The following is a 25697-nucleotide window of genomic DNA, read 5'->3' as shown; positions in this document are numbered from 1 at the left end:
CAAATCTCTATAAAGAGAAAGCAGATGACCAGTTGCCAGGTAATGGGGATAAGGAGAACTGGTAGTGATTGGTAAGGGATATGGTGTTTCTTTATTGGGATGATGGAAACGTTCTAGAGACAGTGCTAACAGCTGTACAACCATGTGAATAAGTTAAAAACCACTGTATTGCACACTTTGGTTAAAATGGTGAATTTTATCTCAATTTTGACATTTGTTATGCTGGGTAAGAAACTACAATTTTGATAAGCGGTGGTAAAAATGTCATGGGGGCATTTAAAAATATTGTGGCAGAATTGTGGTACATAGAATTTACCATTTTAGCCATTTTAAATAGTTCAGAGGCATTGAGTACATTCACTTTTATGCAACATCTCCAGAACTTTTCTCATCCTGCAAAACTGAAACTCTACCCATTAAACAAGAAGCTCCCGCTTGCCCTTTCCTCTAATTCTGGCAATCCCCATTGCACTTTCTGTCTGAATTTGACTAGCTACTTCACAGAAGTGGATAATAGTCCTTTTGTGCCTGGCTTACTTCATTTAGCAGGTCTTGAGTATTCATCCATGTTGTGGCGTGTGTCAGAACTTCCTTTCTTAGGCTGAGTATTTCATGGTATGTGTGTGCCACAGTACTTTCATCCATGCATCCAACACTGGACGTGCAGGCTGCTTCCACTGTTTGGCCATTGTGAATAATGCTAATAAAACAGGCATACAAATACGTTTGTGTCCCTGGGTTATTTTTTTAATAAAAAAAAGTTATGGTTTGTTTTTGAAGGGAGTCTGTTACAAATCACTTTTTTTGACAATAAACCTATCTTTTGCATTAGCTTAAGGATTAGCAATTTAGTTGATAGCCACCGAAAAGAGAACCTTAAGATTGATGGTACTATTTGCTTTAAAGAAACACCAAAGACATAAAAGTATCCATTGCAAATTTATTATGCATTAGGAAGCTTAACTTAAAAACCAACAGCATAGTAAAAAGATATGTTATCTGTTCATAGCAGAACAGGTTTCAAAATATATTTTCTTTTAAATGTATTCAGTCAGTACACAATCCTTATAAAAAATGTATATATATTTTTCTGTCAACACCTTCATTACATTTATAAATACAAGATTTACACAGCACCCCATCAAAAAAAAATTTAAAACTCCTTACAAATATCTACATATATTTCATACCTATAAAACTTTCAGAGGAGTGCTCTGTTAAAGGTGGGAGGGCCCTAGTTAATGGTCCATTTACTGGTGCAGCAAAATACATATAAATCTGTAAATTTTTCTGTCCATAAAACATCTCGAAAAATTAGCAAGACATTTATTTCTGAAACTGAGCTTCCTAAACCACCATGTTTTAGAAAAGAATTTAATGTGCATATTCCCATGAGATTCAAAAGTCAGATAAACAGATGGAAATACTGACTGGAAACAAATGCACACTACAGAGCAGTTAAGGCAGGAGTGTGATGAATGAGAAAAACTCAGAAGACAAACACAGAAGATGCAGCAAGGAGCAGATGGTAATAATACGTTCTATGGTCTGAACTTGGATATAAACTCTACCGGTATCCAGTCACTAATTCTCATCCTCACTTAGTAATATTTATATTGTCAAAAACTTTCTTAGAAGCTTCCTTCAATTTCTGTGTTGCCACCAGACTACTTGATACGTATTTTTCTTCTGTAAAATCACCCTGGATCTGACCCAAACACTAGCAATCTGAGTTGCTAGTTCTTCATAATTTAAATTTTTCAGAAAATTTTCCTTTATCTAGTAAAGGTTATCACTGATCAGTATTAATAATGTCCAGAGGTTTATATGCTCAATTTCATTCTAGCCAAGAATAGGAAGTAGAAGGAAAAGGAGAATAAGACTTGGGTTTTTGTTTCACCTTTGAACAAAGGCAAGAGATCCCTGAAACTGAGTGACTCTTGGAGTGGCCACTCACGAACACCTGTGGGCTAAGCGGGCAAGGATCAGAGAAACAGGAAGGAAGAAAGAAAGAAGGGACTTTTCACCTCAACTCTTGTCCACACCACCCTGCACCTTACACGGAAAGGGAGATGGAAAGACTGCTATCACTCCAGAATTACTCAAGGAAAGCCAGCCTTCCTACCACAGATATGAAATCTTTCTATTTAAGTTTTGAAGTGTGGACTCCAGATGACTTTGAGAGCTGCAATACTCTTTGCAGGAAAGTACTTCAAATCTTGTTCTAATGTACAAACAAAAAGAAGAAAAGAACCAGGAGGAGGAAGGAGGCAGAAGGGTGGAGGGAGTCACTTCTCAAACCTGGCCCTGAAGGATGCCGCTAATATCTTCCCTCCAGCACCATGAAATCTCCTATGTGGTGTGGCTCCCCATGGCTCTTAGAGACGGCATCTGCAGAATCCTCTTTTCTGCCCAGTTTACAGCTCGGTGCACTGATTCCCAGACTCCTCGAAAGAAGAGAGCTCCCAGATGCTGCTGTCTTGCAGCAGTGGCTCAATGTCCTCATCACTGCCCCGCTCTGGCATGTTGGTCAGGCTGCCGCTGATGCTGTTGCTGTGTTTTTGAATTCCACTGCCTTTACTATATTCAGGGATGAATAAGGCAACCAGGAAAGACATAAGAACTATACATGCCCCAAATAAAAACGGCGGGCCTGGGATGACAGCTCCCTGATGGGCAAGGGAAACAAATGGAGACAAAGAATTAGGTTAGTCTTCAATCCAAAATGAGTCCTAGGTGACTCCCCAAAACCATCAAAAAGTAAATCCTTTTTTCATAAGCAAATGTTGCATTAAGTATCAAGGCAAAATCTAACAGAGCTTGGTGTCCGGAATATGACAGAGGGCAACCAGTCACTGCTCTTTGCACCGCTTCTCAACTGCTTAGATGGCAGTTGTGGATCTCCAGTCCTACCCTATAACCTTAGGTCAGCACTCTGTTCATGAACATGAAGAGCAGTTCCATACAGAAATTAATACTGAACACTGCTTTGAAGGAAGGACTGAAGAAATATCAAATAAATAGGAAAAGCACTCTACTCAGTTTCTAGCAGGGATTTAGGCCATCTCACTTTTTATTTGGCCTGGTTGGGCTTCACGGAAGGAAGGCATTCTGACCAGAGTGCTTGAGTAGGTAAAAACGGACTCTAAACAAGATTAAGACAGAGCTTTTGAAGAATATATTAAATCACTGAAATGATCCTTCCCCAATCCCAGGAATGCACGGAACACAGCACTTACTACTACCAAATACAATAGTAACATTATATAAACAAGAACGTTCTCCAAGTTTAAGTTCAGAATTTGCTGGAATCAGACACAGTGGTTGTTATACAACTAGACTTATCACCAGTTTACCTGCAAGGCAGTATTATCAGAATTCAATTCCGGTTCCAACTCAGTCAGTTCCACATGGAACATGTAGAATATGAAGCCATACAGTGCTGGCCCCAGGCCATTACACAGTCCTCTTATTCCAGTTATGATCCCCTGGGCAACTCCTGTATCAGAACAAAGAGAAGGGAGCCGGTCTTCTCAGAAAAGCATCTCAAAATTAGGGACTTACATAAAGTAGATAAGGGACTTTTAGCCTACTGTAGTTTCATTTGGTGCACAAATGTTTTCTTGGTTTTACTGTGTCCTTTTAATATGGTCTTACTCTCTGCCCTAAGATCTATAAGGAGAAATGACAGAGATGTTTGTGAAATCTCTTTTGGGGATGACCCCCCCCCCCCGCCCTCCAATAACAGCTAGATCCTTCCTATAAATGGGGAATAATAAAATGAAAAACTTTAATATTCCTCATTTACAGGTAATTTCCACTTTTCTATGGAATGAAATTTTCCTTCTCTACTCATCTAATGGTGCTTTAAGAATCTCCCCTTTGTCTCCCAGAGCCCTGGTGTAAGTCCACAGCAGCCCCAATGCCGTGTACTCCCATGTTCCTCATGGTGACCTGTACTGAAAAATCCCAGAAGGACCAACTTCTAGGTATCTCTGGCTTCTAACATGACAGATAAAATATTAGCCTGAAGCATATGAAATGGATGTTTCCGTAAGTTAAAAATGTTCAAAACATTAGGTTCAACTTAATACAATGTGTTCTAATAATGTTGTATGCTGACATTTAGAGAAACATCTGTACTAAAACGTATGAGCATAACAGGAGCCAAAGAAAATTCACGTCACGAAAGACCAGATGGTGCCTGTCAGACTTCAGGGCAGTGCCCATCCCCACAGGTGGCTCACATCTTCAGAAACAATTCCTCCCAAGGACACATGGACCAGTGAACTCCCATAGTCATTGTGACACACGGCATTTGTGGTATTCAAGTGACACTTTAAATTTTTGTTTTTAATGTTTAATTTTTGAGAAAGAAACAAGACACAGAGTGTGAGCGAGGAAGGGGCAGAGAGAGACACACGGAATCCGAAGTGGGCTCCAGGCTCCGAGCTGTTAGCACACAGCCTGACACAGGGCTCAAACTTGCAAACTGTGAGATTATGACCTGAGCCAAAGTCAGACGCTTAACCAACTGAGCCACCCAGGTGCCCCTCAAGTGACACCTTAAAACTGGTGAATAAGATGGTTAATTTCTGATGTGGAAAACTAGGTGCAATGAATAAACAATATTTTCCAGCCTAGTTTTTTATTAAAACTTTTTAAAAGGCTCTAACACATTAAAAAATTTTTCTTTCTAAAATTCACGATTTCCTGACTATATAGTAAGCCATTAAGAGAGAAGAAAAGGAACTGCCTGAGAGAGAAGCCAGAAGCACAAGAAGGTTGAAGTAAGAGTCTAGATGTAGGGGTGCCTAGATGGCTCAGTCGGTTAAGCATCCAACTCTTGACTTCAGCTCAGGTCATAATCTCATGGTTTGTGGGTTTGAGCCTTGCGTTGGGCTCTGTGCTGACAGTGTGGAGTCTGCTTGGGATTCTCTCTCTGCCCCTCCCCCGCTCACGCTTGTGTGCACTCTCTCTCAAAAATAAATAAAGAGTCTAGATGCAGAGTGCTATTCTCCACATGGTTGTCTTCATTTTGTTTCTCACTGTGCATTTAACTACACATATTTATCTTTTATCCTCTCAAAGAATCACTTCCTAAATTAAGCTAATGGCCTTTGATTCCAAACTAAAGAAATTTAAGTGATTACAGTGATTAAATAAAGAGCTCACTGCTTTGCTAACCAGTTCATCATTCATTATTTGACATACATCTGTTAAAAGGATTATATAGTCTAGGTAATTCTTACGGTAACACAAAAAAGGAGTCAAAACTGAAAAGAGAAAATGAACAGTTCTATTTCTAACTGCTTAGTCCAGATTTAAAGACTGTAAGATCAACGCAGGAAGTAAAACAGAAAGGCATGGTTGCTGAGAAAGGACCACATGGCTGTCACGTGCTCCATGAGCCTCCCCTACTCCAGGTTTATCTTAGCTGAAAGAGGAAAACAGTGAGGGGACAGTGACCTCACCTTGCTGATCTGACTCTGCGTTCCGAGAGACAAGGGCACTGACTGCAGGAAATGTGATGCTGGACATGGCGGCCACGGTCCCTGCTGCCCACATCATCCTGCAATGACAAGACAGGCTGCAGTCAGGCGGCAGGCCAGCCCCAAGCAGCTTGCTGTTCAGAGTACAATCTGGCAAGATCACAAAGTGCTTTCTGTTTTCTCCTGTTGTATTTATTTTTCCCTCTTCAAAAATGTTTATTTTATTTTACCTCTTTGGAAATCTGTACTTCCTGCTTGTTTTCCCAGTACCAACTTTAGATGTAATAAGCTTAGTGAAGTTTCAAGGATTTCTTGTTTCTATAAACGCATCTTCTTCACTGATTTTCCACTTTTCTCTCTGTACTTCTCACCTTTACACTGCCCTTAAATTGCTCAGTTTGCCACCCCACAAGGAAGTGTCATGTGCCACCAGTGGAAACAACAGAGACCTGATGTTCAGGATCACCATGAAATGAACGTAAGTGCATGTCAGTATTTAGTAGGAGTGTGAGCAACACGCAGCCCTAATGGCCGAAAATCTGCCTGGCCAGACTTCCTTGGGGCTGAACATGCACATCCTTATTGAAAAGAAAAAAAAACCCTGCAGTTCAACAAAATCCTTTAAACATAGCACGAGTCCGACTGAATCAGCTACTGAACCAAAGTTCACAAGACTGAAATCTTAAAGAACAAGAAGAATCAACCACTGAACCAATGACCACATTTCTAGTTCCTCTAAGTTATGTCATCCATTTACATGCGAAAAATGAGGATCAATTCTAGTATTTAAAATGGAGCTAGAAACTTGGGTATTTGGTGACCAGGCACATATTTCTTTTTGTTCTTCAGGGCTTATTTTGACCTTCCTGTTTGTGGGACTCTAATATGCTAGCAGTAATAACTGCCTTAGGGCACACATGATTTTGGAGGGGATCTTAGTGTTCATCTAATTCAGATACTTTCTTACAAAGGTTAAATCACTACCCAAAGTCACTCAGCTAATTATGGCAGTGAACCCAGTCACAACCATTTTTTCTTGTCTTCTTGTGTTGCTCTGGACTGTGTGATGTCACTAAAAATTGACAAGTGTGTATAAAAAGTAGACCTAATTGGACGGGTTGGAAGAGGAGACACACACGTTGGATTAAATAAAAACTTCACCGCTGAGGTAAAGGTAATCTGAACAAACAATCTTAGATTATCCAGATCCATCATTCCCTAAATTAGATCTAAAGACAGATTCTGAAATGTTGAATATACCAAACTCCCAAGTAACCCTTGCTTCCTTCACCTCACACTCACCAACTCAAGTTCCTGTCAAGGGTGCTTTTGTCTGTTAGTTTATGAGAATCCAAAGGAGAGGCTTACCAGGCCTGAGATCCAAAACCATACCAGGCTAACTGGAACATCTGGAAGCCCAAGCCAAGGAGGACGGTATTCTTATTCCCCAACGATCTCATCAAGATGGTAAGAAAGACTGTCTATAAACAAAGGAGATAATCTTGAGAAACCATGTGACCACATAGATTTGATGCAGGCTCTGTGAGGGAAGCCCATTAATGATGGCCAGGGACCTCTACTGGCACATAGCCTGGTCTGAGACCTGTGGCTCAGGGCCTTCAGCCTCCTCCCACAAAGCCTGTTCATCTAATGCTTTGCTAGCATTACCCAAAAGGTCATCAAAGCTGTTTAATTATCATGATTGAGAAGGACATGGCTCAGACTCTTAACCACCAGTGAACAGCAACCCCCTGCTGAACATTTACAGAATATGTGGGATTTTGCTGGAGGTTAACAGTGTCACAAAGTTGGATTGATATAAATTGGATTTTAACAAATCTATACTCTGCTGCTGAGAAACAAGACAAAACAAAACCCCACAAAAGTAGCTCAGATAGTCTGTAAAGAGAATAAAAGAGGAGTCTGGGTAATCAACTAACCAGTTACTATAAAAACAAACCAAAACCACAAGCAACTTGAAAGCTCAACATAATTTACATTCACTGATACAGTTCAGTAAGGAGAAATAAAAGGCTTTTGCCTTGATGCCTTCCTTTGAGCCCTGTCAATTCTAATGTGCAGGCAAAACAGTTCCATAGTCTTCTGGTTTCTCCCTGAGAGAATTCTCCCAGAAGAGGGCTCTGCTTGGCACTCTACTATATAAAGCAGCATGAAGCCATCTTAGGGAATTGGCTTCTAGGCAGTTCCATGTGGTATCTGAATTCACCCAGGCATGTCAGTGAGTTAAAGGTCACATGACTTGCCTTTTGTGGTCCTACATTTATAATACATAGGGAATATTTAATGCTCTTTACTCATTATATATATTCTAATGCACTGATTTACCACATCTCTTCAGTCCTGGGGATTATAGCAGGGTTTGCAACAGTTACTGATTTTCATTTCTGTTTTCTACTTCTGCTAAATTTTCAACATTAAAATACTGAAACATTCTCCTGATTATTTTGCAGTATCTGGAGTTAGACTGTTGTTAGTGGTTATAAAGCAAATTTTTATCTGCTGAATTGACCCAGTAGAGTAACAAGTATCCTAACAAGTACTGAAAAGTTGTCTTAACTTCCTAAATCACAACCTCAACATTCTATTAAAAGTAGAATGGTTCTGTAGACTATCCATGTCTGTTTACTGGGTCTGATACTGTACCATAGATATACAAGATGTTACCATGGATGGGGAGGAGGGGGTACAGACTTATTGTGCAGGGGATCTCAATGAACATTTCTTTGCAGTTTCCTGTAAATCTAGTTATTTCAGAATTAAAATGTAAAAAAAGAAAAGAAAAAAACAAAAACAGGTAAAATGTCACTTACCTGAGCCACAATAGACAGAATTCCTACCATAGCTATGAATGCCGCAATCTTAACAGATCCAAAACCTATGACCTGTGGAAATTAAAGAAAACACTTTTGTAATAGAGATACTATAAAAATAATCCCCATCTCCAACCCACTAAGAGACAAACATAATATCACCAAACACTAGAGAGAATATGAGGAAAATGGTTTGACTTTGGTGCTGCCAGCAGAGAATTTGCTCATTACCCAAGTTGGCGGCTCTCAACTTTGGCTGTACACTGAAATCATCAGGGCAACAGGGAAGGGGGGGAGCAATGAAATGCTGTAACCCACTGGAGACCAATTAAATCAGACTCTCTGGGCCCAGCCACAGGCATGTTTAAAAAGCTTCCATGGTGATTCCAGGAGCAGCCAAAGTGAGCTGGCAAGGATTTCTAAGCCTCTTAACCTCAACTGAAGCTCTGAAAGGCCACTTTAAGTTTTAAATATCAAGTTTTAAAAAAGTTAAATATTTTTGCCCTCTATTGAAACCCTATAAAAATTGGGAAAAGGACTTAAAAACTATTATACATTCCATTCATTTAATAAATGATTGTCTTGCTTCCAGTCACACAACTAGCTGATAAAAGAGCTAGAATCTCAGGTTCCCAAATCAGGGCTGCTGACAAACAACAGCCTATCACTTGCCAATCAAATGCAATTAAAAAAAAATTGGAACCTGAAAATAGAGATTTAGGGACTATTTCTCAGCCTATATTTGTAAACATAAACATATCTATACTTAAAACAGCTTTATTGAGATAAAGTTGAAATATCCTATAATTCACCCATTAGATATGTAATGAGTTTAGCACATTCACAGAGTTGGGCAACCACCAACACAACTGCAGATGATGTCCTCACTCCTCAAAGAAACATGGTACCACATTAGGAGTCCCACTGCCCTGGCCCATCCCTCCATCCAGCCAGTGATAATACTTCTGTCTCTGGGTCTATTTATTCTGAGCACCTCACATAAATGCAATCAAACAATCTATGGTTGCAGTTTCTTTCACTTGGCATGATGTTCCACAGTTCATCCCCACTGAAGACTTAGCACTTCACTGCTTTTTCTTGCCAAATGTTAACATCCCGTTGTACGGATTTGCCACATTTGTTGATCCATTTCATGAGCTGATGAACATCTGGGTTGTTTCTTCCTTTTGGCTATTATCAAAAATTTCTGTAAAAGTTTCTATGTAGATGTGTGTTGTAGGAATAGATTTGCTGGGAACCCTATGCTGAACACCTTGAGAAACTGCCTATCCCATTTCACATTCCCACCAGTCATGTCAGAGTTTCCATTTCTTCACACCCTTGTCTTTTGGTTACAGCCATCTTAGCAGGTATGAAGTGGTATCTCATTTTGATTTGCATTTCCTTGATGGCTAATGTTCAGTATCTTCTCATGTGCTTATTGGTCATTTGTGTATCTTCCTTGGGCAAGTATCAATTCAGTCTTTTTTGAATTTTTTTCAGTTGGGTGGTCTTTTCATTTTTGAGTTAAAAACTTACACTGGATATAAATTCCTTATCAGATGTACAAACACCAAATGCAGTTTGAACGTGTGTGTGTGTGTGTGTGTGTGTGTGTGTGTGTGTGTGTACCGCTCTTAAAAGTGAGCACAGATACAAAATAACGTAAAATGATTCTGATTTACCGTTAAGTGTTGGTGGTAGTGACATAAGCATATGTGTGGGAAAAAAGGGTAGAAAAGAAAATATCCACAGTTGCTTATTCTGAAGGAAGATGATTTTTCACTTCCTTAAGTTTTCCCATTTTTCCTACACTGGATGTACCTTTAATTACAAAAGCACATACGATTTTCTACATTAAATGTTACCTCATTGGTCTTCCCTCTAAATCTCCAGCATCTGCTCACAAAAAATGAGTAAAACTGAAATAGAACTGTTTACAAAAACAGTTTTACTTATATACCACCATATAAAATATTAGTCTCATACTCTCAGGAAAACTAAAAGAATGGCAAGTTTAACAAGTTTCAATTAAAAATATCTCCCGACAGAGAGGAATTTATCTTAGGAGGAGACCGGCTCTGCCATATGGAATAAGCCATAGAAGGGCTTCCAGTGAAATCGGTAAAAGACTGGGGCAGGATTGCAATGGAAGGCAACATGCGTCTCCGCAATCCCAGAGAAACAACAACAGTTGGAAAGGGAACTTGGTTTTAAATTGCCTTAAGCTAACCGCCTTTTTGGGGGGAACAAGGTAAAGTATACATTTTTAAAGAGAAAAAAGGTTAAGGGAGAGATTATTTAGATGACTGTTTGCAAGCCCCCTTGAAGTCCACAGCAGTGTTGAGCTATGGCCTTCTGAAGATGTCCCAGGTCAGTTCACATCAAATCAACTTGACCTCTCTCTGTGAAATTTAAATGATACATTCTGTTTATGCTAACTCTCAAGGAAATTTTTCTCACAGTCAACATTTTATAGTATTTGAAAATATCATTGTATTAAAGGTTCCCCTGATTGCTAATTATACGTCAGCACCTACACTTAAACTATAGCTAGAAGCAGGTCCACACATTTTTTCCGCTATACGATTTTCCTCAAAATACCTTTAGACAAATCCTAATCTTTGATTTCTTCATGTTCTAAAGCTACTAGGCACCCATTACCCACCTGTCTGAGATAGAGAAAAAAACTTGAATACTGTCCAGCTTCAGGAAGGTATGAAAGAAACACGGTGATGCAAATTAGTAAGACAGTAGAATCTTTTCCAACTTTCTTCAGTGACTAGGAATAAGCAGAAAGAGAAACACATAAAAAGTAGGAGACACTGACTGAATCACTGATATTCTGGGATACTGGTTTCATTGTTTTGATCTATTAGGGTGAATTATAAAAGTTGAACAGATTAGAAAAACAAGTAAATATTAACTATGGCTGTAAGTCCTAATTTCATAATTTTATGTTTACAGTTTTACAGCTTAAAAAACAAAACAAAAAACACTTGCTCATCTTTGTTAACCATACCAGTTCACACACCCTGTGAATAGATCCTGAAAAAATACTGCTCCAGAACCTTTTAAGAAAATCTCGTCTCTCTCTTTCATTCATAATATAGCCCCTTTATAAACACTTCAGGGTTTTTATTATATGTAAATTTACTATATCCTTTAAAATGTTAATATTCAATTGGCCTGTAAAATTGGAAGCCAAATAAGTATGTTCTAGTCATGGGGTCAGTGACAAGATTCTCTGACCAGTAACAGCTTTTTCAATCTTCTTACTTTTTGAATATTCCTTTTTTACACAGAATTGTTGAGAAGACCAAAAGGTGAGCTGAGGACGATAAAGTGCTTCTGTCTATGGAGACCTTGCTGCACACCAGACACTAGATGAGTTAACTTATATACTCACCAAAACTCCCACACTAGCCTGGAAAGAATACATGGTAGTAGTCGTGCTTCACAGATGAATTTCCGTGTGTAAACTGATCACCACATGACAAGAAAGTAGGAGGCCTGACTGGCTCCCAGGTCCATACCTGGTTTCCTTCTCTAAGCACCTCTTTCTCCATGTCTGACATTAGGGCACACACAAAATGACCAGGGGCTCTAGGTCATGGGGGCTTTTTAGAAAAGAATTTCTCACGAGTTATTTTTCTTATACACATTATTTCCTCACAAGTACACTTGGGTGATTAAAATCAGCAATCAAATCTCTGGTTATTTTTTTCCACATATATTTTTCTTCAAGAACAATGTTATGTCAGACAAGGGAGGGAGAAGGGGAGAGGTAAGATTCTTCGTCTCAGTACTTTTTCTAGTTGTTAATGGGATCCTTCCAAAAAAATTAAAAATGGTAAAAGCTTTTTACAAGTAAAGAACCCATTCAGTCCACAAAATCCAAGTCCAGAGCCTTGTACATTAACAACTGAGAAAATAGCTACTACAGTCAGGCCAAACCCATTCACCTTTTCTGAATTTAAGTGAATGAACACAACCACTTCAAATGGCCACCTTCGTTTAAAAAAAAAAAAAAAAAAAAAAAAAGTGAAAATAACCATGCAATAAGAAAAAAAAAACTTCCTTCCCAAACCCTCATCAGGCATTAACTGAACATTTTTTCTTCTTTCTTCCCTCATGATACCACATGCGTGACTTAAACATAAACTCTATATAATCCTTGATTATATTATAGGATTATAATCTATAATCCTATAGACAACTACAGTCACTTATATGCAATTTTTTTTTCTATTTTTCCTGGAGAAAGAAAGGGATCAACAACTGATGGGATGCACAAAGCTGCAGAAATATTCAATATTTTCATGTTTTTATTACCGCAAAAGGGTCTGCTTGTTTCCAAGAAATCTTAGCTCCCCAGGAAAGCGGCCTCATTTTCTCTGGCAAAGATTCTGGAACAGCCAATAAGATGAAGCAGATGTCCAGAACAGCCACCACTGTGGCCACCAGCACAACAAGGCTGTCTCCATAACTGGCTGAAAGGTATGCTCCAATGGCCGGGCTGCTCACCAGACTTGCTGCAAAGGTGGCTGACACCTGTGGAAAAGCACACTCTCATCCACGGTCCTGGCCACTACCACAAACACACACAGAAGGCACACTCTCACTTAGTCCCATCTGCTGCAGGTGCACACCTAATTCTGGTTCTCATGTGGAGTCCCAAAGGGACGGACCATGACTGTCCTTCCCCGGCTTTAAACAAAACAAAAGGGATGTGTTGTACATACATTTTGACAATGGAAGAGTCATTTCATTTTAAGTACTTGTTCATAAACTATGAACTAACAAGATATCCTAGAAAGCTACAAGAATAAAAAATAATGGTATTAGAAACAAAAATTGAGAAAACCTTCCCCATAAATAAAACACACACACTTTAGGGTGCGCCTGGGTGGCTCAGACTCTTGATTTTGGCTCAGGTCATGATTTCACTGCTTGTGAGGTTGGACTCCGTGCTGACAGCGTAGAGCCTGCTTGGGATTCTCTCCCTCTCTCTCTGCCCCTTCCTTGCTCGTGCACGCTTGCTCTCTCTCAAAGTAAATAAAAAGTAAAATTAAAAAAACCCACCAACATACACTTTAGTCTTCTTTAATTGGGCAATAGGGATTTGGAGAGAAAAGCACGACAAAAATTTCTGCAGGGCTGATCACAAAACTTACAAATTACTCTGGGACTGTGTTGACTTCATATTCTAAAAACACTGACTGTTTGGAGTGCCTGGATGGCTCAGTCGGTTGACCGTCTGGCTTCGGCTCAAGTCATGATCTCAAGGTTTGTGAGTTCAAGCCCCGCGTCGGGCTCTGTGCTGACAGCTCGGAGCCCGGAGCCTGTTTCGGATTCTGTGTCTCCCCCTCTCTGCTCCTCCCCCACTCGTGTTCTGTCTCTCTTGTCTCGGTCTCTCTCTCTCAAAAATAAACATTAAAAAAATAAAATAAAATAAATAAAAACACTGACCATTTCATTATTTGGGGACCATTTCATTACCACGGAGAAGGAAAAAAACCCTGATATTCTTAGAGAAAAAGCTGTAAGAACATCAAAGCTTTTTAACTAGAGATCCCTGGGCTGTTGATTTGTGTTACTCCCAACCTGCATCCAATACCAGAGACCACAAAGCCAACTGTCACACTTGCAAACCTGAATCCATGTGGAATCTCTGCACACAGCTTCCTTTAGTTTGGAATGTAATCTGCATGTGCAGAAGCTTAAATGGGCAGTCTCCAAATTATAACCAGATTGAGTGCCAAAAATATAAATTGGTTATTTAAATTTCTACTAGATTTTAATAGAAACCACTGAAATCATTATCTATTATTAAAATTATGACTCCTGGTTAGCCAAAGACATTTTTCTTTCACCCAACACCCTTCCAAATAAATGTAAAAATACAATATATCTGAAATTAATATTACACTAAAGACACTATAAAAGCAAGTCCAATAAAAACTTTCTGGGGAAAAAAAGGAGGTGCAGAGAATTCCAATTTGGGGACCAGGAATCTTGGTTCAGTGTTTATTTAATTACCTGCTATGTACCAGGTGACTAAGAAGACAGAGCTCCTGCCCTTCAGGTTTTTCCATATTATTTGAGAAGATCAAGGCAAACACGTAACTACATTATAAACTACAATGACATGCAAATGGCTACGGCAGCACTGCTGTGGGGTTCTCAGGGGCTAACAACCTCTTATCTGCACAAAATGGGTCAGTAAAGTCATTTATTCGTAAGTTTTTCATTATCTTAATCCTCTACCGCATTTTTGTACCTAAACCAAGAAGACACTCTACTCAATGTACAAATAAATAAACAGCAATAGAAAGGTTAAATAGCTGTCTTAAGTTCATATGATGAGCAAGAACTAGAAGTCATTTTCCAATCTCTAAAATTAATCTTTCCCACTAAAATAGTCAGATTTACATCTGCTAAATTTCAGCTGAAACTGCTTTTTATAATTCCACAGCATTCCAAGTCTAAAGAATCTAACGATAACTTGAGTTTAAAGAAGAAAACAAGAATTTATTTATTTGTCAAAATGACATTTATCTACCATCATAACCGTCTTCTAGCCACATGGACATTTTCTTTTCTTTTCAAGTTTATTTTGAGAGAGAGAGAGTGAGTGAGCAGAGTAGGGGCAGAGAGAGAGGGAGGCAGAATCCCAAGCAGGTCCTGTGCTGTCAGTGCACACCTGAAAAGGGGCATGAACTCATGAACCATGAGATAGATCATGACCTGAGCCAAAATCAAGAGTTGGATGCTTAAATCAACTGAGCCACCCAGGCATCCCAAATGGACATTTTCTAAAATAAGCATTGTTCAATAACTCAAGATTTGGTCATTGCGAACAACGGACTTAAATTATTATTATTCTAGAACAACGATTTAAATGACGGCATTCTACTAGGCTCCCCTCAAAATACTTTGGAAAGGACTCAGTAGCTACTTCGGATATAATGAAATTAATGCTCATTAATAAAATGGTGCATTCCAAATCATGGTAAACTTTTTTTGGAGAGAGAGTACTCACGAGCAGGCAGGGGGCAGAGAGAGAGTCTCCAGGCCCAGCACAGAGCCCAACACAGGGCTTAATCTCACAACTGTGAGATCGTGACCTGAGCCCAGATCATGACCTGAGCCAAAATCAAGAGCTGGATGCCGAAATCAAGCCCTGGAAATCAAGGCACTGAGCCACCCACATGCCTCTATGTTGAACTTTTAAATTCATCTTTCTCATCCATGTGCTGCCCCCTACACTGCTCTGAGAAAGAGGTGCTCTATTTTCTGGTATTTCTACAATTTAAATATTTGTCAACTGCCATAGAGAAAACCTGAAATTAGCAAAGGCAGAAATCTTTTTTTGTTTACTTATTTTGAGGGGGGGGCGGGGAGAGGGGAGAGAAAGAGAGAGAATGCAGAGGAGGAGCAGAGAGAGAGGGAAAGAGAGAATCCCAAGCAGGCCTACACTCTCAGCACAGAGCCCAACATGGGGCTTGATCCCATGAACTGTGAGATCAAGACCCGAGATGAAATCAGGAGCCATACATTCAACCAGCTGAGCTACCCAGGCACCCTTAACAAAGGCAGAAATCTTAATGACAATCTTTAAGCTTTCAAAACAGAGTTTAGGAAACAAGCTTAAGACTTATGAGTCTATGTATCTGAAGAGCTGAAAGCCTCCCAGTGGACTCAGATGGCAAAACAGGGTGGATGCTCTCAGACACAGAGAGGTAGGTCCACCTGTCCTTCTAACACAGCCCAATTCAGTTAGGGCCCTCAGTGTCCAGGATTCTATCCTCCCACCAATTCCTCTACTGTTCTCCACCTATAATTTTTCCTCCCTAAATGGTACACTGAAATAGGTATTAGGTGAGGTTTAGTTTCTTAAAATATGCAAAAAGTAAAACGTAAGAGAGTGCAAGTAGGGTAGGGGCGGGGAGGGGGGCGGGGACAGAGTATCTGAAGTGGGCACAGAGCTGTTAGGGCTTAAACTCACGAATTGAGAGATCATGACCTGAGCCAAAGTTGGTCACTCAACTGACCCATGCAGGCGCCTCCAGGAAGTGAGATTTGAAAGGAAGAGCAAGACTTGGGAAAGGGGAGAGATAATGTGGGTTTCTGGCATTCAGTCCTCCTCCAACGTGTTCAACAGCTAGATCACTCCTTTTTATCCACCTTTTCTCAATGTAAACATTTCAAACACAGGGAACTTGAGAGAACAAGTGGAGAATGCACCACCCCAACTACACCACTTTGCATGTGGACTGTTTTGAATTGTAGGCAATTGAGACCCAGCAGGCTCAGGGAAAGCTTTTTTGCCTTTCTTTTAATGCCTGAAAGAATTCAGACAGGGGCCTATATCAGGAAGAGAGCTATGCCAGAAATAACTTTTTATATCAGAAAGACTTATCTGCATGGCATGGCACACATTTACTTACCAAACATTTGTTCTTCCCATCTTCCTGTGAACTGTCTTCCTCCCCTCCAAAGCCCAAGACCCCTACCCTCTTTTCCTTAGCTCAGGATGGCATATAAGTCTCAACTGCGTCCAAGTCTCTCGTGTCTTTGGAGCTCTATACAAAATTAAGTGTTTCCCTCCTATTAATCTGTGTCAGTTTAATCATTAGGCCAAAGAACCTAGAAGAAGGGGTAATTATCCCCCTGCAACAACACGCACATACCTCAGCAAGTTCACACACTGGACACACGCCCACACACGCTCACATGACATCTTTTCCTCTGAGCCACATGAGTAGCCAAGACACTGAGCTAAAGGGCTTTAGCCTCCATCTCCTACAAGTCTTTCTTCCCTACGAAACTGCAATGCCATCATCACACTTCGGAAAATCAGAAATTATCTAACACTTACCAAGAAGAGATCTCCTGTAACTTTCATTAAGCACTCCACAATTACACAGTACCATATCCCAAGTAAGTGCCTGAGACATGCAAGCAGCAATAAATATAGTAACAGTGGATTAACATGGTTGAGGCACAACATCTCCCTAACTGTGAATTAGGTGCATGGGGACTTAGCACCAGTTTACTGTTTATGGTTCCTCAAGACATAAGCCAACAAGAAACAAATCAACTTTTTAAAATATTTTGCAGTCAACAACTCACATTCCTGACAAACTTCCAACCCTATACATTATTATACATTATTAGCAATTTCCATCTGGCTACTTTAAACTTCATCAATTTCCTAGGGGCGCCTGGGTGGCTCAGTCGGTTAAGCATCTGACTTCAGCTCAGGTCATGATCTCACAGTCCATGAGTTCGAGCCCCGTGTCAGGCTCTGTGCTGACAGCTTAGAGCCTGGAGCCTGCTTTGGATTCTGTGTCTCCCTCCCTCTCTGCCCTTCCCCCGCTCATGATCTGTCTCTCTGTCTCAAAACTAAATAAAAACATTAAAAAAAATGTTTTGTTAAACTTCATAAATCTTTTTTATTTTCATTGCTGTAGATTTTATGTAAGTCAGTATTTACAATTTTTTTTTTTTAATACTTAACACTTTAACACAATTTAATTATAAATACTTCTCTGGTTACAATACATAAACTATAATCTTACCCATCCATAAGCAGTACTTCGCTCATGTTCCTGAGTGACATCAGCTACATAAGCAAATATCACAGAGAATGTGACCGAGAAGACTCCAGACACAGAAATCATCGCAAAATACCACCTATAAAAAGATTATTTTAATTACCTGGAAGAGAGGTGGCAGTGTGCATACACTTTCATAACCAGAGCTAATGATATTATGTAAAGATTATAAACAAATAAAACCAAATATATGTATATGTATATTTAAAGATATAATGGACTACTAATAAACTGATAATCAGGATGGGGAAGAAGTAGAAACATACCAATTTTGTAATTACTCAAAGGATGTCAGTACATGCAGGTGAAAAAATGAAAGAATAAGGGGATTAAGTAAAGATACAATCTTAAAGGTAGCCAACAGAAGAGAAATAAAAACTTAAAATTTCCTAGCTTTAGCTAAGAAAAAGACACATACAGCATATGACTTTAAGAGAGCTACACAAAGCAGAAATCATAACAAAAGTATTAATGTATTTAACACTAAAAATTTCAATCATATGCACAGATGCTTTTAAATAAATATTGTTAAGATACCAACAAAGAAAATCTCACAGAACAAAAAGTAGGATTTATCCTAGGGCAAAGGATATTCCAAGATTAGAAAATACATTAATATAATTCATCATAGTGATAGATAATATTTTTCAACACAAAAGCTACCTTAATACTTAAATGATGAAACACTGTAACATTTCCTTTATATACATGAAAATGTTAGGTCCACAATTATCACTTTTATTTAACATTCTTCATTAGTCAATGTAAGTAGCAAAAGCAACAGCATGAAAACTGGAAGAGGCAAAATCATTTAAAGATCTAAAGAAAAATATTTTAAGGTATTGAGAGGACATTAAAAAAAAAAAAAGCCCTCATTTATCAGAAAAGCATGACTTGTTCTTGGACATAAAGACTCAATATCAAAAAGTATTTTATAAGATTCATCATCTGGTAGAAAATAAAATGACCCACCATGGGTACCCAACATATTTACAATGTAACAAATATTGACAAAAAATTATGAGATAATCAAATGACATTTACCCAAGCCAATAAATACTGCATTAAAACAACAACAACCCCTTCCATTCTAAGGTATGTTCTTTACACCTTATGAAGAACATCTCAGCATTTTGGCCAAATACCATCCTCTGGAACTAAGAAAAACAACTAAGGTACAGCTCAGGTACAAATTCCAACCCATCTCTGGTCAAACTGAAGAGACTTGGTTACATGTAAATACTCTCTATCATGAAAAATGAGATCAAATTCAAATTCCTATTATGAGTGAGAATAGGCTATTGGTCTAATAACTACAATGTACTCAAAAGTGACTCCTGTCTATTGATATAAACTGTGTTCATACAGTGCCCTAGAGCAGTGAGCTGACAAAAACACATTTGCAGTCACAAGGGTTGAGTACAGAGATGGTACACCCCCTCCCAGGACCCAATCCTTTAATTAACCTCATGGCAACATCTTTAAATGTCTTAAAGCCCAAACTGGCTTTCAGTATTATCAAAGAGATTAAATAAAAACACAGGTACCAACTGCTTTGAAACAGTTAAGAAATGCTCTGCAGATGTACTATTCACATGTGACCCCAAACAGATAGTCATGATGGTGGAAGGTCAAGCCACTCACCACGGGCTGATCCTCATCAGTGGAATTGGGAAGCAGGTGAAGAAGACGGTGCCCAGGAGAAAGGGTTTCCTCCCCCACACATCAGACAGAGCGCCTATGAGGGGGGCACTCAGAAAAGATAGCAGGCCCTGGAGAGGAAAACAGAAACAAAGGTCAAATGTACAATGTGATCCCCTAATTACTTGTAATTCTTATTTTCTAAATGCTCCAATTTATTTTTTTTTTTTTTTGCCCCCAAACAGAATAATTTGAAGCATTAAATGTAAATTATCATTTAAAAACATTCTAGGGGCGCCTGGGTGGCTCAGTCAGTTAAGTGTCTGACTTTGGCTCAGGTCATGATCTCATGGTTTGTGGGTTCAAGCCCCACATCAGGCTCTCTGCTGTCAGCACGGCACCTGCTTCAGATCCTGTCTCCCTCTTTCTCTGCCCCTCCCTTGCTCACACTCTCAGAAATAAAATGAACTTAAAAAAACAACAAAAACCATTCTAACAAATTTCTAAACATGCTTTAGAAAAGGAAAAAAGGGGGAAGAGTTTGTTTTTTAGGAGAAACTGGAGAAGAGGGGATATGAAATATGTACACCTATTTTATATATTTTTACACCAAGCATACGGGAAGAGGCCAAAACTTAATTCATTTTAATAAATATGTGTAGCTCTAAATCAACTGCTCCAATGAAGACATTTTCTCACTTGCTACCTGGTCCCTGACCCTGGTCGTCCAGACAATATGTGCTCCCGTTGATGAGCTGCAAACCTTGCTCTGATCCCTTCTTTAAAACCCTACAGCGGTTCCCACTGTGCACAGTTTAGAAGTCAGCAGGTATGTAGGGGTGAAATGAACACCTGCACTTTGCTTTTATAAAAAATTGGGTGGGGAGAAAACAGATGAGACAAGAGTAGGAAAATGTTGGTAAGTAGTGAAACTGGGTGAGTTCATAGGTGTTCATTTTATTGTCTACTTTTGTGTACTGGAAATTGCTCAGCACAGCATACAAACAGGACACTCCAAAATCTGGCTCCTAACACACATCCTATGCTTTGGCTGTATGAAGCACCTCCTAGTTTTCCCAGCATACCGTCCTCCTTTGTGCCTGTGGGCTCTTAATGTGCCTGCATACACTTCCCACAGTTGGGCTGGGTAAACTGCCAGTCGTTCTTTACAACACCGTGGGGAGAAGCACCTCCTCCTCTTAACTTCTCTTAGCTCCTCAAGCAGAATTAATCACACTGGTTTTTGTGGAGTGCAAAACAAATTCCTCCAGCCTGGTACGTTTCTAGCTCTTCCACTGCAATTTTAACACTTGTTATTTATCTTTCTTCTCTTTCAGGATGGTTTTTTCACATCTCTGTACCCTGGTGCTTATCACAAGGCCTCATAATAAGGGCTTTCAAAGATTTGAATTAAACTTTAAGAGGAAACCAAAGTCACACTGCTGGCAAGAAAAGGAACAGGATTCCAATCTATCAGCCCTAGGTAAACCTAGAACCCACTGGCTGGGAGACACGTGCACTGAAATAAGGTGGTCGGTGAGAGGAAGACTCAGTGGAAGGCTGGCAGGGTGAGGAGAAAAGCTTTTTAGCTCCTCTGAAATAAAATATTAATCCAAGCCCACGATCAAATCTTGTAATTTAATTTCTAAGTCACAATAGATTTCCATTTAGCCTGTCCTTGTGTCAAGACAGTAAACATCAAGATTAAATGGTGTTCCTTTAAGAGCCAAGCAACTGCAGAAAGTGGGGCTTAAATTCAGGACTTGTGACTACCAGTTTCATGAATTTTAGAAAAGAAAATCTTCAAAATTCTCTAAAAATATCAAGTACCTGCATACGTGGGTAGTATAGAACTGGTCAACAAGAGGTCCTTGGGGGGCTCAGATGGTTAAGCATCTGACTCTTGATCTCAGCTCAGGAATTCAAGCCCTGCATCAGGCTCTGTGCGGACAGTGTGAAGCCTGCTTGGGATTCTCTCTTTCCCTCTCTCTTTCTGCCCCTCTGCCCATTGGCGTGCTCTCTCTCAAAAATAAACAAACATTAAAAAAAAAGGGGGGGGAATGCCTAGGTGGCCCAGTTGGTTGAGCATCCATCAGTCAGGTCATGAACTTATGGCTTGTGTGTTTCAGCCCCGCGTTGGGCTCTGTGCTGATGGCTCAGAGCCTAGAGCCTGCATGTAAAGAAATTTAAGAGGACAAGGCAGTGAAAATCCACTACTATCACAAAACTAGTAACAAAAACTCTTTAAAGAGCTCTGGGAAAGTTTCTGGACAGTTCTGATTCCAGACTTCACACAACGCTTTAAAATATGGAATGTATGCCATTTTTAAACAAAAGACAGGAGAAGGCCAAGTATTAAAGTTATATTTAAAATAATGCATAGCTAGGGCGCCTGGGTGGCTCAGTTGGTTAAGCTTCCGACTTCGGCTCAGGTCATGATCTCACAGTTTGTGAGTTCAAGCCCTGCATTGCACTCTGTGCTGACAGCAGGGAGCCTGCTTCGGATTCTCTGTCTCCCTCTCTGTCTCTCTGCCCCTCCTCCACTCATGCTGTCTCTGTCTCAAAAATAAACATTAAAAAAATTTTTTGAATAAAATAATAATACATGGTTTTAACAGAAAAAAGGTACTGTCTTCGAGATTATGAATTTAAATGGTAATTTAATCTATCCATTAAAAATATTATTCAAATCAAATTCTTAGTAACAATAATAGATACTGAAAATAACTTTATTAAGATGCTAAAATACAATCTCATACAGTTCACCCCTGAAGAACACAAGGATTGGGGCACCAACACCCACCATCTTATGCAGTCAAAACTCCATATCTAACTTCTGACTCCCCCAAAAGTGAGCTACTAACAGCCGACTGTTAGCCAGAAGCTTTGCTGAGAACATAAACAATTAACAATATTTTGTATGTTTTATGTATCATATACCATATTCTTACAATAAAGCTACAGAAAAGGTTAAGAGAACGTTAAGGAAGAGAAAATATATTTACAGTACTGTACTGAATTTGTCAAAAACAAGAAAAGTGCCTGCGTACAAGGGGACCCATGCAATTCAAACCCGGGTTGTTCAAGGGCCAACTTGTACTTGCCTCTTTGGAAAACCTGAATTTCCTAAAAATCAAAGACTTTCTCCTCTCCCAGGTACTTCTTCACTACCCAGTCTGGCCTGAGATTCTATTAGTGCACATTGTCAGAGCAGCAGATTGAGGACATTTGTACCCTGATGGATTGGGCAGGTACTTCTTCAGTACTAATGATGCAGGATACAATTTGCAAATGAGAACAAAATGTTTAAAACTTAACACCAGACAGACCTGAGAGGCAGACCTCAAAGCCCTCATCTTCATCAGAAATACAACTGATTCCCACCATTCACAGTAGTTATGTTCTGTAAGGTTGCCACAAACACTGAATTACAGAATAGGCAACAACTGCTCCTTGAGGAAACAGTGTCAGGTTCCTGCAAGCCTCTGGTCACCTATTGTCATTTACTGATCAACACACGACCGTGATTTACGTGTGTTTCTGTTTAAAGACACTTTATTTAATACACATTGTTGACTTATGAACAGTGAATTCTCAGACAACAGCACTACAGCTCATGCCTGAATGAGGCTTATCTGGCAGCATTCTCTCTGTAAGGCACATCACGGACCTCTTGCACTTTAAGATAGTAGTCAGTACTTCAGTACTACACACGGGGACATTTTAAACAGCCAAATTACCAATAAAAGGCACAAAGATGCAAAATATGTGGCACTAAGTGGACCACAAGAAAGACAGATGTACGGTGATAAGACCTGAAACAAGTAGATGGAAGTTTGAACAAATGGCTGGGCACTCACACTTCTCCCCTCACCCCAGTGCATAAATGACCACAAAAGCACTGTGTTGATCTGGGGGCCACAAACTCAACGAGTAGGTGGAATGGAAATATGAGATCCAAAAATAATGAGGGTCAGCTGATGCCATGCTTATCATAACCCAACCAGGACTAGATATAACATGATGTGCAGGCGTCCAGGCACAGATGGTGAAATTCACCAACGGTTCAGCACAGCCACGTCAGTAAGTTAGCTTCCCAGTGGACACAGGTGTTTAAGGTGGCATAATTAACTGGCCAGTAATTCTGACATGACTTTAGCCTCTAAAGTGACAAAACAGCAATTACAGTTTATTGTTCAATTAAATACAATTATCCAATAAACATTTTGAAGCATACAAAGAATGACAAATACAACTCATTTGAAGCACCCATGCATAAATTTTACACTTAATATAGCCATCACAGAAGTTTTAAGTGTACGTTTTCCTGTTGGTAAATATTTGACTAAAACAGTTTGTGTGAATATTTTTAAAACTAAAGACGGCTTTTTGTTTTCCTTTACAGTATAATTAACCTCACGAATGCATTTGAGGGGGCACTGGCACCAATGAAGAATAAAATACAAAGTCTTTTAACTACTGCTAAAAACTTTTCCATGAAAAAGTTCACAATCCATGACAAATTTTCAGTATTCTTTAATAAGCAATGAGGAACTTGCGACATGTACTTGGTTACCCCAAAGTTAGATTCATTTTGATCTTTCATACAGTAATTCACTAATAATGACTTTTATCTTGCATTTCTTAAAAGATGAAAGACAAAAATCCTACTTCAATAGAATTGTGTTATTTATATAATTGACAAGTATTTTCACATAAAGGGACCTGGGTGGCTCAGTCAGTTGAACATCCAACTCTTGATTTCGGCTCAGGTCATGATCTCATGGTTTGTGAGTTCGAGCCCCTTGTCAGGCTCTGGGCTGACAGTATGGATCCTGCTTGGGATTCTCTCCCTCCCTTCCTCCCTCTCTCAAAATAAACAAACTTAAAAGAGTATTTTCACATAAAAACAATATTAAAACAAGGTCACCTTTCTGACCAAGGACCCACAGAGACCCTGCACAGTACAGAGCCTCCCTTCCCAGGGTACACGTCCATCAGTGCAAGAGGGCAAATGAGAAATGTGATATATAAAGTGATTTTAATTCAATTAAAGTCTGGAAGAGTGAATGTGCAAAGCAGGAGAAGGATCAAAGAACAGCTGATGCCAGAGACTTCAGGGAACGAACAATATGGGCAGGAGGGCTAGGGTGTTTTGTCTTGTTCTGAGGTAAAGGGAGAGAAGTAGGGAATATTCAATAAAAGAAACAAAAGCAGATTAAAGTGAAATAAATTGTTGTAAATAAAACCTAAGTAAACAGACTTTTCCTTAATTTTAGAAGTAGTAGGGCTACTGATTCTTCAAATTCTGATTCCAAGAAAGTTCAGTATAGGTTTTAAAGTAATAACAACAGTAACAGCTAGCATCCACATTTGCCAAACTCCTCCTGGCCTTTCACATGTCTTCCCCTGTGAGGTAGATGCTATCAGGGCCAACAACTGGCCTGAGGCTCATAGCGGCAGAGGCAGCATTCAGCTCAGTGTGCGGTGGCTCCAGGACCGAGTCCTAACCCTAAAGCCCACAGTTCAAACCAGTTATTAAAGTAATCTGTTAATATTTCCAGGTTTCCAACCTAAAGCAAAGAACTAGTCTTACCTACTTGTGAGTACTCTTACATGTTTTCTTCAATGGATAAATTAGCAGTCTGTGATAAAAAGTCTGCACTTAAAATGGATGAGTCATCTCTCAAGTAGGTGGTTTAATAATTTTATTTATAGATAACAGAAAGGATAATCTTTATTCAAGTTCTTGTCCAAATTAGGCAAGAATTATTCTGCACACATGAACACATGTGTGTGTAGGAAAAGCTCTCTGTACTTACTAACACCAAAGAGCAGCTTGAAGAAACTTTAAAGATACCTATCTTGGTTTTTTGTTTTGTAATTCTTAAAAACATCAGCCAAAAGTTTCTGTATGTGCTTATGCTAAGCTATGACTTAATTCATTTAAATGGCAAGATGACAGTTGAGCAGCAGCTCCTGGAATACAGGAACTTGACATTTAATCCCCTGGAAGAGCATCATGGAAGAGGGTCTACATGCCTTCTCCTTCATCAGAGTTGATGGCCAAGTCTAGAGTGAGAAGCAGCCCATCTGTAGGTCAGACCTGT

The 25697-nt window shown here is 39.4% G+C and overlaps 1 protein-coding gene and 1 long non-coding RNA gene across 4 annotated transcripts in view; one reads left to right on the top strand and one right to left on the bottom strand.

Annotated features, from left to right (window-relative positions):
* LOC147574633 (uncharacterized) overlaps positions 1 to 25697 on the top strand; it is a 111583-nt gene that overhangs the window by 43278 nt on the left and 42608 nt on the right. The window contains exon 2 of one of the 3 annotated variants that reach the window (XR_015243361.1): positions 3894 to 12378. The exons of the other annotated variants lie outside the window; for them this stretch is intronic. This is a non-coding gene — a long non-coding RNA (uncharacterized LOC147574633). Of the gene's footprint in view, positions 1 to 3893; positions 12379 to 25697 lie in introns of those variants that run through there. 3 annotated transcript variants of the gene reach the window in all.
* SLC71A2 (solute carrier family 71 member 2) overlaps positions 921 to 25697 on the bottom strand; it is a 76043-nt gene continuing 51266 nt past the window's right edge. The window contains 10 exon segments of the mRNA XM_086684748.1: positions 921 to 2428; positions 2430 to 2669; positions 3357 to 3499; positions 5475 to 5572; positions 6861 to 6973; positions 8324 to 8395; positions 10992 to 11105; positions 12659 to 12877; positions 17911 to 18025; positions 19591 to 19718. Of these exon segments, the coding sequence (XP_086540874.1) occupies positions 2321 to 2428; positions 2430 to 2669; positions 3357 to 3499; positions 5475 to 5572; positions 6861 to 6973; positions 8324 to 8395; positions 10992 to 11105; positions 12659 to 12877; positions 17911 to 18025; positions 19591 to 19718 (1350 nt within the window). The 3' untranslated portion in view covers positions 921 to 2320.

This window comes from Puma concolor, chromosome D4 (assembly GCF_028749965.1).
Source record: "Puma concolor isolate L17-30 chromosome D4, mPumCon1.1.hap2, whole genome shotgun sequence".
Lineage (NCBI taxonomy): Eukaryota > Metazoa > Chordata > Mammalia > Carnivora > Felidae > Puma > Puma concolor.
This window is presented reverse-complemented; position numbering and strand designations above follow the sequence as displayed.